The sequence below is a fragment of the Lampris incognitus genome, chromosome 10 (assembly GCF_029633865.1).
Source record: "Lampris incognitus isolate fLamInc1 chromosome 10, fLamInc1.hap2, whole genome shotgun sequence".
NCBI lineage: Eukaryota > Metazoa > Chordata > Actinopteri > Lampriformes > Lampridae > Lampris > Lampris incognitus.
This window is the reverse complement of record NC_079220.1, coordinates 12,348,901-12,364,574: the sequence shown is the minus strand read 5'-3', so window position 1 is coordinate 12,364,574 and position 15,674 is coordinate 12,348,901. Positions and strand designations below refer to the sequence as shown.

Sequence of the window (15,674 nt, the reverse complement as noted above, 5' to 3'; positions counted from 1 at the left end):
CTCTCTCTCTCTCTCTCTCTCTCTCTCTCTATTTTCCTCCTCTCAGGTGAGATGGAGGAGCTGGAGGCCCTGTGGCTGACGGGAATCTGCCACCATGAGAAGAACGAAGTGATGTCCAGTCAGCTGGATGTGGACAACATGGCCGGCGTCTTCTACATGCTTGGTGCTGCTATGGCGCTGTCACTCATCACCTTCATCTGTGAACACTGGTTCTACTGGCAACTGCGCTTCTGCTTCATGGGCGTCTGCTCCGGCCAGCCCGGCTTTGTCTTCTCCATCAGCAGGGTGAGACGATGAGGAGGCGGGAGGGGGACTGTGGATGGGAAGTTAAGAGTTTTTGCTCCAGCTTTCAAACCTGAGCAGATGTGTGACCCAAATGTGGATCAAATACAATACCATATAATTCCTGCCATTAATTTTGCCCCAGCCTGCTTGAGGTGTGGCATGGTTGGGTATTGCTGCATACGACAGTTTGCTAGGCATCAGGAAGTTGCAGGAAAGTGTTGAGAGTCATTTGCATGTACTTTTTTTTACATACCTTATATTTTAGAGCATTAGAGCATGTTAGTTAACATGTTACCGAGCTTGTTTAACAATTTTGGAAAGTGAGAGGATGCCTGAGGGGTGGAGAAGAAGCATACTGGTACCGATTTTCAAGAATAAGGGCGATGTGCAGAACTGCAACAACTACAGAGGTATAAAGTTGATCAGCCACAGCATGAAGATATGGGAAAGAGAAATAGAAGCTAGGTTAAGAGGAGAGGTGATGATTAGTGAGCAGCAGTATGGTTTCATGTCACGAAAGAGCACCACAGATGTGATGTTTGCTTTGAGAATGTTGATTGAGAAGTATAGAGAAGGCCAGAAGGAGTTACATTGTGTCTTTGTGGATTTAGAGAAAGCATATGACAGGGTGCCAAGAGAGGAGGTGTGGTATTGTATGAGGAAGTTGGGAGCTGCAGAGAAGTATGTAGGTGTGGTGCAGGATATGTATGAGGGAAGCATGACAATTGTGAGGTGTGTGGTTGGAATGACAGATGGGTTCATGGTGGAGGTGGGATTACATCAAGGATCGGCTCTGAGGCCTTTCTTGTTTGCAATGGTGATGGACAGGTTGACGGACAAGATCAGGCAGGAGTCTCCATGGACTATGATGTTTGCGGATGACATTGTGATCTGTAGCGAGAGTAGGGTGCAGGTGGAGGAGAGCCTGGAGAGTTGAAGGTATGCACTGGAGAGAAGAGGAATGAGAGTCAGTAGGAGCAAGACGGAATACCTATGCGTGAATGAGAGGGAGGACAGCATAATGGTGAGGTTGCAGGGGGTAGAGGTGATGAAGGCATATGAGTTTAAATACTTGGGGTCAACTGTCCAAAGTAACAGGGAGTGCAGAAGAGAGGTGAAGAAGAGAGTGCAGGCAGGGTAGTGGGAGGAGAGGCCTGTCAGGGGTGATTTGTGACAAAAGGGTACCAGCAAGAGTTAAAGGGAAGGTTTACAAGATGGCAGTGAGACCAGCTATGTTATATGGTTTGGAGACAGTGGCACTGACGAAAAGACAGGAGGTGGAGCTGGAGGTGGCAGAGTTGAAGATGCTAAGATTTTCACTGGGAGTGACGAAGAAGGACAGGATTAGGAACGATTATATCAGAGGGACCGCTCAGGTTGGACGGTTTGGAGACGAGGCAAGATTGAGATGGCTTGGACATGTGTGGAGGAGAGATGCTGGGTATATTGGGAGAAGGATGCTGAATATGGAGCTGCCAGGGAAGAGGAGAAGAGGAAGGCCAAAGAGGAGGTTTATGGATGTGGTGAGGGAGGACATGCAGGTGGCTGGTGTGACAGAGGAAGATGCAGACGAAAGGAAGAAATGGAAACGGATGATCCGCTGTGGCGACCCCTAACGGGAGCAGCTGAAAGTAGTAGTAGATATGTTAGAGAATGGGCGGCATGGTGGCGCAGTGGTTAGCACGGTCGCCTCACAGCAAGAAGGTCCTGAGTTCAAGCCCCGGGGTAGTCCAACCTTGTGGGTCATCCCGGGTCGTCCTCTGTGTGGAGTTTGCATGTTCTCCCCGTGTCTGTGTGGGTTTCCTCCGGGGGCTCCGGTTTCCTCTCACGGTCCAAAGACGTGTAGGTCAGTTGAATCGGCCGTACTAAATTGTCACTAGGTGAGTGAGTGAGTGAGTGAGTGAGTGAGTGAGTGAGTGAGTGAGTGAGTGAGTGAGTGAGTGAGTGAGTGAGTGAGTGAGTGAGTGAGTGAGTGAGAGAGAGAGAGAGAGAGATTCGGCCCTGTGATGGCCTGTCCAGGATATCTCCCTGCCTGCCGCCCAAAGACTGCTGGGATAGGCTCCAGCATCCCACGACCCTGAGACCTGAGAGCAGAATAAGAGGTTCGGATAATGGATGGATGTTAGAGAAAGGGACAAATAACTTCCTATTTCTGATGTAACGGCTGCAAAAACTGCTAACCACTCAGCCCAGGAGTGAAAGTAATTTGCAATACAGCAATTTTAATAAACAGTAGGTTTTAGTATTTGTTTCAACTTGCAAGCGAACGCCAGATGGATTCTTTTTTTAATCTGGACAAACAGAACCGAGAGGTGTGTGCAGTTGACTTTCAAATACTTTTAGAAGCAAAAGGTTCCTGTAATAGAGGAACAAATGAATAGATCGACAGACTAAGACTGAAATAACAGCACGGGGTTTTATCCAAAGTCAGCAAATGCAGTTTTCTGGCTGCAAATTCAAAATAAACAAAACATTCAAATTTGAATGCAGTATTTTAGTTCTTTGTCACTGTCTGTAACTCTTGTCTCCATAGTGCTCTAAATGATGGATAGGGCTTCGGTCTTGTAAAGAAGGCTTCGGTGACCGGACATAGGTAACCATGTGCCATATGGGGTGTCAAGAGTAAGCAGGTTCTTCTTCTTTTCACTGCATCAGGCGATTTCACTGATGAGTCGGTCTCCTTCAGCTGAATGTGTGATAAAAAGAAAGGAAAGGAAAATCTGCATACTCATTACGCCCCGCTCCATAAATGGTAAATGGACTGTGTTCATACAGCACTTTTCTAGTCTACCCACCACTCAGCGCTTTACAGTGTATGCCTCACATTCACCCATTCACACACACACATTCATACACTGATGGCGGAGGCTGCCATGCAAGGCGCCGACCTGCTCATCGGGAGCAGTTAGGGGTTCAGTGTCTCGCTCAAGCACACTTCGACACGCTCTCTGGAGGATCCGGGGATCGAACCAGGAACCTTCCGATAACTATGTCTTGATGCGTGCTCAATAATCCAGGTAAGAAAATCCAAGGAGGTTGAATTAGTTCGTCTGGATACAATGTTTACTGACAGATACTACGTTTCATCACTCATCTCAGTGGCCTCTTCAGTCTCACTCAACTGACTGCAGGTATCCCCACCCTTATGAACAATACAGTGGCATAACGACCCAAACCAACGACCATTCCCACCCTTATGAACAATACAGCGGCATAATGACTGAAACCAACGACCATCCCCACCTTTATGAACAATACAGAAACCAATGAACAGTTTCATAGGCAAATATGGGCGTGACCATTAACTAGAGTTTCAATGGCCATGTGTACTACCCCCCCGCCCCCTAAGAGACTACCCCGCTAAAGAGGCCAACTATGATTTGTTTTTGTTTTGTTTTTCTCCCCATCCTTTTTCTCCCCAATTGTACTTGGCAAATTACCCTATTTTTCCGAGCCGTCCTGGTCGCTGCTCTAACCCCTCTGCCGATCCGGGGAGGACTGCAGACCACCACATGCCTCCTCCCATACACGTGGAGTTGCCAGTCGCTTCTTTTCACTTGACAGTGGGGAGTTTCGCCAGGGGGACGTAGCGCGTGTGAGGATCACGCTTTTCCTACCAACCCCCGCTCCGCCAAACAGGCGCCCCAACCGACCAGAGGAGGCGCTAGTGCGGCGACCAGAACACATACCCACATCCGGCTTCCCATCCGCAGACACGGTCAATTGTGCCTGTAGAGACGCCCGACCAAGCTAGAGGCAACATGGGGATTTGAACCGGCGATCCCCATGTTGGTAGACAACGGAATAGACCGCTACATTACCTGGACGCCCCCTAGAGGCCATCTATGTTAAGTGAGAACGACCATCCCTGAAGCGGGGGGGGGGGGGGTAAGAGTACATCTGACGCCATCCCCTCCCCTTTTTTTCTTTCTTTCTTTTCTTTTTTTTCCCCTCCCCGCTTGTATTTTGGCCAATTACCCTATTCTTCACATCCGGCTTCCCACCTGCAGACGCGGCCAGTTGTGTCTGTTGAGACGCCCGACCAAGCCGGAGGTAACACCGGGATTCGAACCGCCGACCCCCGTGTTGGTAGGCAACGGAATAAATAGACCGCTACACTACCCGGGCGCCTCCATCTGTCGCCATCTTGCAGTGCTGTGATTGCAAACATTCCCAAGTCGTCTGTGAATAGTATACATGGCCCTTGTAACTCTACTTAATGGTCACGCCGATATTTGCATATGAAACTGATCGATGGTTTCGGTCGTTATGCAGCCGTATTGTTCATAAGGGTGGGGATACCTGCAGCCAGTTTAGACCGAAGAGGTCACTTAGATGAGTGATGAAACGTGTGTGTCAGTAAACCTTGTGTCCGGATGAACTGATTCAGCTTTCTTTGACTTCCGATAACTGGACGACCCGCTCATCCTCCTAAACCGTGCCGCCACAAACCGTACGGTTTGCCTCTCTCTCTCTGCTCTCAGTCGTTGCCTGGACTGGCTTACAGACCCACGCTAGCACGTAGGGTCATACCGCGTGTCTCTCAGGTAACCAAGAAACCCAAATCCCCAGGTTGGGGGGTTTCTTTTCTTTTTCTTTCTTGGATGCCTAGGACTCTCCGACACCGAGTGGGTAAATATTTGTGAAATGTTGAGCCGAAATCAATATTTCACTCAACAAAAATCTGCCGCAGAAGCGGAGAGGGTAGATTACTGGATCCCGGGAGACCAAAGTCACCCCCGAGGTATTTGATTTGCATTCCAATTGTTTTGACATGGCTCTGGTGTAATTCGGCGCGCGCCTCTGAAGGTGAACCGCTGCGGGCTAGACCACGTGGCTAATTTACAGCGGCGAGCCGCACAGCGCGCCGCCGCCACCGCCGCCGCTCCCTCCGTTTGATATGCCGCCGTGATACCGGGGCCGTCTGTGCCAAGAAAGCACGACTCCTGGAAAGAGCGCGACTAATGGCCTTTATTTATTTGCTTGTTTGTTTGTTTATTTATTTATTGCCGTGCTCCAATATTACGCCTCGGTGCTCCACTTTGATTATATTGTAAGGTGTTCATTTAGCAAAGCGTTGTTGGTGTGTGTGTGTGTGTATGGTCCGTGTGCCTGCCTGTGTGTTGTGTGTGTGTGTATGTGTGTATGGTCAGTGTGCCTGCCTGTGTGTTTTGAGTGTGTGTGTGTGTGTGTGTGTGTGTATGGTCAGTGTGCCTGCCTGTGTGTTTTGAGTGTGTGTGTGTGTGTGTATGGTCAGTGTGCCTGCCTGTGTGTTTTGAGTGTGTGTGTGTGTGTATGTGTGTATGGTCAGTGTGCCTGCCTGTGTGTTTTGAGTGTGTGTGTGTGTGTGTGTGTGTGTGTGTGTGTGTGTGTGTGTGTGTGTGTGTGTGTGTATGGTCAGTGTGCCTGCCTGTGTGTTTTGAGTGTGTGTGTGTGTGTGTGTGTGTGTGTGTATGGTCAGTGTGCCTGCCTGTGTGTTTTGAGTGTGTGTGTGTGTGTGTATGGTCAGTGTGCCTGCCTGTGTGTTTTGAGTGTGTGTGTGTGTGTGTGTGTGTATGGTCAGTGTGCCTGCCTGTGTGTTTTGAGTGTGTGTGTATGTGTGTATGGTCAGTGTGCCTGCCTGTGTGTTTTGAGTGTGTGTGTGTGTGTGTGTGTGTGTGTGTGTGTGTGTGTGTGTGTGTGTGTGTGTGTGTGTGTATGGTCAGTGTGCCTGCCTGTGTGTTTTGAGTGTGTGTGTGTGTGCATGCCAGCACTATGGTCAGTGTGCCTGCCCGTGTGTGTGTGTGTGTGTGTGTGTGTGTGTGTGTGTGTGTGTGTGTGTGTGTGTGTGTGTGTGTGTGTGTGTGTGTGTTACCCTGCGTCTGTGCCTGTTTGTGTCGGGGAGCAAATGTCAGTTGTAAAATGACAGTTGATTTGTCACTGGGAAGTCAAGCCAGTTGGCAGTTTGCTGGGTTATTACTGTTTGTCGTCGTTTGTGCGGGGCAGGATGGGAGGGCAATTATTGCTTTGTGAAACATTTGCTGATTGAACTCATTTGCAGTAATCACATCTCTGTCGCCGCCACAATGTGACGACGTGAACGAAGCAAAACGATGCAGTACATTGAAAGATTCGGAGGGAACGTGTCGTCGCTGAATGTGTTGATCTTTATCCCTCGCACAACACAAAACGACAAAACACGGAAGTGACAGTTCGTTGTCTTCCCACAACCCCCCGGCCCCGGCGTCACGTTGCCCCTCACACATTCAGCGGGATGTTTTTCCTCCATTGGCCGTGGTTTCTTCTTCTTCTTCTTCTTCTTCTTCTTCTTCTTCTTCTTTGCTCTGCCACTCAGATTTATTTATTTTTTCTATTGCCACGTGTGAGCCAGTAAACGTTATTTTTATTGCAGCGATTAACATTTCAGCTCGGTGGCGTAAAAATGAGAAATCTGTCACGGCTAGAGTTGGTCACGTGGGCTCGGTCACGGCCGGTTTGCGTTTCCCTGCCGTCGAGGGGCCCGGAGACTGTATTAGCGGCCCTCCTCCCCTGGCTACCTGCCCCCCCTCCTCCTCCTCCCCCTCGAGGTCCACCTGCAACACTGAAACAAATTAATTGAATTGATTTAAAAGGCCTCTAATGACTTTAGAACTGTAAATGTATTAGAGGCTTAATCACCCACTCTTTTCATTGCTCCTAACATTACCTCATGGCTCTGCTCATTGACACAGAATACCATCTCCCCCCAACCCCCACCCCCTCCCCCACAGACACACACACACACGTAGAATGTACTGTTGAATATATTACGCACTCATGTATGTAACAATAAAAAGGAAGCAGCTTATGTGCATATTTCCGACCCACGTACCATTATGATCACATGCGTATAGATCTTGCTGTGATCCTTGGTGGATGTAAAAGACTTAGTAAACTTCAGGCTAGAGTTATTGCCGTTCACACATCCTACCCAAACACCCAAACTGGCTTGTGTAACAGCTGGGCTGGCATCAGTCTGCCAACGCTCAGGTTATCTAATGATGTACGTGTGTAGAGTAAATGACATCTTTCCATCTAATGCAAAGCTGGTTGTCTTTGTTCAGAGAGTCTGAGTCCATGCAGGCATCTTAGCACACAGATCAACCTCAAAAAATGTAAACCTGAGGGCGTCCGGGTGGCGTAGCGGTCTATTCCGTCGCCGGTTCGAATCCCCATGTTACCTCCATCTTATCCCTACTGACACAACTGGTCGTGTTTGCAGGCGGGAAGCCGGATGTGGGTATTTATCCTGGTCGCTGCACTAGCGCCTCCTCTGGTCGGTCGGGGCACCTGTACGGGGGGGAGGGGGAACTGGGGGGAATAGCGTGATCCTCCCACGCGCTACACCCCCCCTGGCGAAACTCCTCACTGTCAGGTGAAAAGAAGCGGTTGGCGACTCCACATGTATCAGAGGAGGCATGTGGTAGTCTGCAGCCCTCCCCGGATCGGCAGAGGGGGGGGTGGAGCAACAACCAGGACTGCTCGGAAGAGTGGGGTAATTGGACAGGTACAATTGGGTAGAAAAAAGGGGGAAAAAATCCCCCCCCACACAAAAAAGTAAACTTGAATAGCATGACTCTCCATCAATATGCCAAGCTGCGTGAGTATAACTGCAATATCAGATTTCTATTTCCCAAACACAAATGCAAACAAACTGACTCCCACCACATGAATGCACAACAACTGACCCGCTGCACTGAGCAGGAGTAGAAAGCCTGGTAACGCAAGCAGAACGGTGCCGGGAGAGATGCGGCTAGGTTTGACCGAGAACAGATATGATCGCCTTCAAGAAAAACACAAAAACAGTACAGTCGTCTTCATTTTCTCACTGGTATGTGCATTCTGTAGACTTCAGACGTATAGCGCGCTACATCCGACCAATCTGCAACCAATAAAAAGTTATCTGTCAAGTCACTGATTAATTTACTGTCAAGGTGCAAAACATTTCACAAGCTGTAGCCAGAAAGATTTCTTTTTTTTTTCCTACCTTGATCCTCTAAAGCCTCTGGCCGAGGCCCAGGAAGAACACTGTACACTAAATCAGCAGTGATTTGAGACAATAAAAGGGGAAAAATCTGGAGATAAGGATGGGATGAAGTGAAGGTGACTAGGAGAGACGGTACATAGGCAGCATTAAAAAGACAGTAGTACATTTCCAGGCGACTGTTTGTGTGTCCGCGCTACTTGGAATGGAGAGTGAAGCCCTTTTTAGCTGCAATAAATACTGTCCACAGACCTCATTAACTTGCAGAAATGAATGCAAGGACGAGGGGACAAGCGGGTCAGAGATGTAAGTGGATCGGAGGGGGGGTGCGTGTGTGTGCGTTGCGGGGGGTGATTATAAAACATCAATGCCAAAACGCAGACGGAGAAGATGGGGGGTATTTGACAACCCCTGCCCTCTTGACGGAGGGGTCTCTCCTGCGGTGGCCAGCAACGAGGTCAGCTGAACTCCGATCTTTAGTCGCATCCAAAGCGTCCCGTTATTTCCATCGACGTCTGACTTCCGTTAAGTCTCGTAAAATCACCATGTGGGATTGATCTGCTCCCTTGCCGTTCCCGTTCTTCATGCCTTCACGCATTGCTGAACGCAAATGGCGCAGTTTATCTCGACATCTTTCTACCATTGGGCGAGCGTCTCCTCGGCTCGGTGCCTCTCCTCAGAGAGTCTTCAAGGGGTCATTTTGTGGCAGGTGGTGTTCAATGGAAGAGGAAGGCGGGGGTATTTAATAACTGCCAGAGCATATCGTCCGGCTGAATATTAATTGCATTGATTATAGGTATTGACCAACAGGACTCGGGGGGTCTTACAGCCCCTCTGTCTTTATCAATCATCCACCATCCACCTACATACACTCTCCTCCACTTCTTCTTCTTCTGCCTTCCCCTCTGTCTTTCACCACCTGATGTGTGTTACCGTCAATCAGAGACGGTATGTGGAGTCCACGTGTATGACTGGTTTTACTTACTGTGTGGATTTGGAGCGAGGTATTGCGAGAATCCGCGTTCTCTGAACCACCATACTATATGTTATTCCCCTCAGTTACGTTCTCCCCTTTCTTTCTCACAAAATACTAACTCCTCGAGCTGCAAATTGATACGGCGAAGACATTTATTATTTACAGAATACAAGTGTGATTTTCTTTTTCGAAATTACTTAATCTGGTTTCACTGTAATCATAAATCGCTTCAGCACAATATGCCATTATTTGTTTTGTTTTCCAATTTTCATTTATTCAGGAAAGTTTTCTTGAATGCACAAACTCTTTTTTGGGGTTGAACTCTTCATCTTACAGCTACGTGCATTAAACACGCGGGACTTGCCGGCCGTCCAACTACAGTCTGTTATTGGCAGAGGACAACATAAGCAAACTCATTTCTGTGTAATATAACCAAAAAGAATATATTTTTGTTTTCATCCTCACAATTTTCCATCTCCTTAATGCTGTCTGCTCTTTCTCATATCGCAGGGCATCTACAGCTGCATCCACGGGGTGCAGATTGAGGAGAAGAGCAGCTCGGCGCTGAACTCCCCATCAGCCACCATGAACAACACCCACTCCAACATCCTACGCCTCCTACGCACTGCCAAGAACATGGCATCCCTGTCTGGAGTGAACGGCTCGCCACACAGCGCTCTGGACTTCATCCGCCGCGAGTCCTCCGTTTACGACATCTCCGAACACCGACGCAGCCTGGCAGGCCATTCAGACTGCAAGCAGCCATACCTCCCGGAGGACAACATGTTCAGCGATTACATCAGTGAGGTGGAGAGGACGTTTGGCAACCTCCACCTGAAGGATAGTAATCTTTACCAGGACCACTACTTGCACCACCACACTGGGTCAGCACTAGGGCTCAGTGGACCTCCACCCAACCGGCCCCATAGCCTGGGCAGTGCCAGTTCACTTGAGGGCGGCATGTTTGACTGTGACAGCCTGGGCGGAGGGGTGGCCCCCATTTTCACCACCCAGCCCCGCTCGGCGCTGACCCACAGGAACATGAGCAAGTTCGACCTGCTGTCCGGACAGACGCCTCCATCAGGCCAGGGCTTCAAAGAAGGCCTGCCAGACCTCTATGGAATGTTCTCTTTCAAAGGAGGCGCCTCTAGTTCCAGCTACATCCCTGGCCACGGCTACTGCGGTGGGCGGGGAGATGATGACGGGAACATCCGTTCCGACGTTTCTGACATTTCCACGCACACCGTCACCTACGGCAACCTTGAGGGCAACGCCAAAAAGCGCAAACAGTACCGCGACAGCCTGAAGAAGAGGCCGGCCTCAGCCAAGTCTAGACGAGAGCTGGATGAGATTGAGCTGGGCTACAGGAGGAAGCCTTACCACATCAGCCATCACCACTACCACGGCCACCGCTCCACCTCCCCGCCTCTGCTGGCGGCTGATCGCAAGCGGGGTGGAAGCGGCGGAGGTGGAGGGGGGAACAATGGCGGAAACTCGTACCTGTTCAGAGACAAAGAGAGCGTAAGGGATTTCTACTTGGACCAGTTCCGGCCAAAAGAGGGAATCCCTCAGTGGGAGCACGTGGACCTGACAGATGGACCTACTGGGAGGGATGGGGTAGTGGGGAGCGTGGGGACCTGCACCACCCTGGTGCCAGTGGACGACTTTCTGAAGAGCAAACCCAAAAAATCAGAGTCAAAGGGTGGTGGAGGGGCTGGGCTGGCAGGGGGAGAGTGGGAGTGCCGGAACTGTCGGGCAAGCGGGGGAGGAGGGGGCAAACAGATGTCCCTGCATGGAGGAGGGGGTGGTGGAGGAGGGGGATACAGCAGTGGCGTTAGCTGTGGGTCCTCAGGAGGAGGAGGGGTGAACAGCCGCCCCAGCTCTGCCTCCTGCATGCGCTGCGAGGGCTGCAAAAAGACAGGCAACCTCTACGACATCAGCGAGGACAACAACCACCTCTTGGAACAGCTTGGGGGAGGAGGAACAGCTGGGGGAGGAGGAGGGCTGGGCGCCGGCCCCCAGTCCCAGTCTCAGGGCCAGCAGCGGAGGAAGAGCGGTGGTTTCGGGAAGCCGCTTAGACGTCAGCACTCTTACGACGCCTTTGTCGACCTCCAGAAGGAGGAATCGGGTGGGATGGGGAGCTCAATGGGGGGTCTTGGGGGAGGTGGAGGAATAGGCGGCGCAAACATGGGAGGGATGCTTCCCCCGCCTAGGAGTGTTAGTTTGAAGGAGAAAGAGCGTTACATGGAGGGTGTCAGCCCCTTCGCGCACATATTCGAGCGTCATGGTGGCTCAGAGAGGGAGCGAGAGAGAGACAGGGACCCTTTGTTTTATGGAGGCGATAACTGGAAAGGAGCTGGCTCACCACTCGGCCTGTTCAGAGGTGGCGAGGGACTCCACCGCCGCTCGATTGGGGAGAGAGACATGAGAGACAGGGATAGGTCCTTGATGGAAGGAGGCGGCGGGGCAGCGTTCTCCTTATCCAAATCTCTTTACCCAGACCGGGTCAACCAAAACCCCTTTATACCCACCTTTGGCGACGATCAGTGTCTGATGCATGGGGCAAAACAATATTACATGAAAAAGCAACAACAGCAGCAGCAGCAGCAGGTTGCCAAAAATAGTCGCAGTGACTTCAGGGGGCCCATGGGTGTGACATCCTACCTGCCAGCATCAGCCACTGCCGGGGTGATGTCCAACATGACCCCGCGGTTCCCCAAGGAGATTGGCCTGGGTGGAATGAACCATCACGGCTCCATGCTGGGGGTCGGCCCCCCACGGCCCTTCAATGGAAGCAACGGCCATGTCTATGAGAAACTGTCCAGCATTGAGTCTGATGTTTGAGAGCAGGACAGAGGAAATGAAGGCAGGGGGGGTGGAAGAGGTGGACGGCTAGAGAGATCTAGTGTTAGAAGATCGACTTTAGCCTGAAGAGTATAGTAAAATATCAGAGAGGCAGAGGATTAAAGAGTAAATTGTGACGGGGGGAAATGTAAAGACAGTGAACTGAGAAAGATGAGAGAAGGTAAGATTTTTTTTTTCTTGCAAGATTATGCAGGGAGGGAACAGAGGTCTGCGAACAAGAGATAATCTAGGTGAAAATCAGGATACTCGGGGAGGTGAGCTACATTAACCCTCTCTCAGATTAATGGCCATAGCTACTCTTTATACCTGCACACAGTGAAATAACCACCCCCACCCTCCCATCTCCCCCAGTCTCACAGACACATTTCAACTCCAGCGCTTTGTTTCATCCGCCAGAGAGGCAGAAGTCAGTGTACTTGGTTATCAACTCAAAGAGGCAATGCCTCATCATAATGTGATATCGGACGTTCTGAGCCTGGCGAGGTTTTTTTTGGGGGGGGGGTGGCTGTCCGGGAGCCATCACAAAGTGCTTAGGTGGAGAGATGCGAGAGCGGAGTGAGGGAGCGGAGTGCCCATCTGGTCCTGTCACCACCAGAAAGGAGACGTTATCACATTTTGCAGGGGCCCCAACACAGGAGATGACTGGTGCTTCTCTCACTCGGCGAGAGGGCAGCCTGCTCCGCCCATCCACTCCTCCTGCTGCCTTGCCACTCTTCTTTGCTCCCTCTCCCTATTTCTCTGCCTTCCCCTCAATCCTCACCTCCCCACCTCCCTTTTCTTTCTCAATGCCAAAAGAGCCGCTCTGTTTGCTATGAGAAATACAATCATGAATGATAATAAGATGTTCTTACAGAAATTACAGGGTATAAGAAAAACAATAATATTATTAACATTGTGAATAACAAAGATGTTAGTATTAATTATAATAATACTGATTCTAAGTTTTTTTCTTCTTCTTGTTTTATGTTCTGTTGGTTTAAGATTCCATGGGTGTTTTGGTATCCATAGTTGTATTCTTTGTCTGCCCCTAGTGGCAGCAGGAAGGCTGTTACCCTATTCAACCAACAAGCCAGACAGACTGAACAGGTCCTTACCTCCCATGCTGTCATGTTTTCTGTACACTATTTTATGCCACAGTCATACTTTTACTTTGCTCTTTATGGAAAATGTTCCAAGACGATACGAAAGACGTGGTTTGCACAGCACTGATATGTTCCTGATAAGGCCCTTGTTTGAATCCCCCCCCCCCTTTTTTTATAAAAAAACATTATCAGTCACACACGCACCAACACGCAGAGACACGGGGCTGTTGGTCTGAACGTGTTCCGGTCGGACGGCTCGGCCTCGTCGGAAGCCGCTGGCTGAAGACGCCGGAGAGGAAGGACGTGCCTTAAGGTATCCAGCCAGCGTGTCCTCTGGATGGGAGGGCAAACAGCAGCGGGAGATCTTCGTGTTTTGTTTTATTTATTTATTTATTTTTGGCTGCTTGTTGCTCTCTTCACCCGAGGAGGCGACCTTTATGAGCCCGGTAGTAAAATTTTTTACAACAGGCATGAGAGAAGGCCGCAACAGTTAAGACACAAGATAAAGTACTACACAGTGGGGGGGGGGGGTTTATTGCTCCATAATGTTGTTTGACACGAACCCTATATCAGGCAGCGTTTCACAAACCAGTCAAGAACACTGTCCACCGCCATGTCGCAAGCAGACTGACGTGTCTCACTTAACAAGAAGCAAGCTTTAGACCACTTGATTTATTCAGGATATGCGATAACACTCGTTTATTTCTGTCACACCACCACCACCACCACAGTATCTTGTACAACCAAGCATTAGTTTTTACTCACCCGAGTTATGCAGGTTTATGAGGTACAACTCAGAAAGCATTGTGATGTAAAAAGAATTTTTTTTTGGACACTGTATTATTAATATATTCTCTGCCATTGTTTATGTGAGTGAAATACTACATGTTGGAAAACAACGTTGTCCCCAAGTGACATTGATAGAGCTCGAGACCGAGCCGTGGAGGCACGAGAGAGGCAATCTCTCGAGCTCGTCTCTCGCGCTGGTCGAGGGCGGCCATCTTGATAAAACTCTGGCTGCTCACTTTGACTTATGTTGATGGTCCTTTTAGCTAAAGAGACCTCGTTTATTGCGCAGGATCTTTACTCAGTATAGGTTTAAGCTTTCAATGGACAAGCCTTATCACGCCACCACACACACACACACACACACACACCTGCCTTCCCTCCCTTCTAACCGTCTCATGATGACTCATCATATTACTGTGCAGAATAAAGAAGCCTCTATTAGTTATTAAAAGGTTTGTTCTTCGATTAGCTGGCGGTGTCAGAAGTTCAAGGGCTTCAGGAGATTGGTTGGAGTACTGGTGGAGATTGGAGCTGCTAGAGTGTGTAAATTGTGCTCTTTGTCATTGGTGGCTCCCATCTCGGTGCCCTGATCTAAATGCACCAATGTAATAGGTGTGTGTGTGCGTGTGTGGAGAGAGTCAAATTGTGATTGAAAGATAACGGCTGGTCCCCCCCCCCCCCCCCCGACAAACCTGCTGATAGCCATCCATTTATTTAACATCTCCCCTTTTCTTCCCTCATTCCATTGACAACCCCGTTAAAAGTTGTACTGATACGGTAGCTGTCGTAGAGGTTGGATTGACTGATGGTTTACGGCTGTCGTAAAGTGAGTTGTAACACGAGACCGAGAAAAAGCTGAACAGCCGATTGTGACACTATTATTTACATATTAGATAACATTACAAACGTCAGACCCAGCGAGTTAGCCTTAAGTCAAGAAGACCCGGCCACCCACAACACCCTGCGAGCTAGATTCCGGCGGGGGTGTTTGGAATTTTGTTAAGCGCACGTGTTAGGAACGGTCAGGCCTAACTGGAGAAGACACGCGAATGGGAAGGAAGGAGGAAATAAGATGGAGCAAAAGGAGGAAGTCGGGAGTTCTCATCAGTCAGTGTCGACGTCAATATGTTAGACCTTTTCCTTGTAAATAGTATATTTAAAACTTTTCACTTTGTACAGTCAACAGACAGACAGGATGTACTTTCAATATGTTTTACAGCAATTAAAGAAAGAAAACTATAATAAAAACACATAAAAACAAAAAAATACAAAAATATGCAAATTATAGTTAAGACACAAATATTACTAATCATGATAAGTGATATAACAGAACCTCTTTTTTTCTTTCGAGCTCATCTTTACTTAATTATGATAGTTTTCCAATTAATATGCTGATTACTTTAAGACTTTTTTGCTTATTTCACTAAAGTGTTGGAAACAGGATAATTTACTGTAGGTGTAGACGTTTGGTGATAAATGGGAAAGTTTAGTTTTAGGAGTCTGCTAAGTTTCCCTTGAATTGTGTTAGATTCTCTTTTTAAGGTAAGCTATTCTTCATGCTTTTCGAGATAAAACTATCTACACATTTATGTAATACAATATTACATGTATACATAGATGAACTTTGCATATAGGGGCAGTATATATTGGGATCCTTCATTTTCGAGCCGCAACC

At 49.0% G+C, this 15,674-nt stretch overlaps 1 protein-coding gene across 1 annotated transcript in view; it reads left to right on the top strand.

Annotated features, from left to right (window-relative positions):
- grin2ba (glutamate receptor, ionotropic, N-methyl D-aspartate 2B, genome duplicate a) overlaps positions 1-12,107 on the top strand; it is a 122,679-nt gene extending 110,572 nt beyond the window's left edge. The window contains exons 14-15 of the mRNA XM_056287867.1: positions 47-285; positions 9,774-12,107. Of these exons, the coding sequence (XP_056143842.1) occupies positions 47-285; positions 9,774-12,107 (2,573 nt within the window). The remainder of the gene's footprint in view (positions 1-46; positions 286-9,773) is intronic.
- Positions 12,108-15,674: the final 3,567 nt, after the last annotated feature.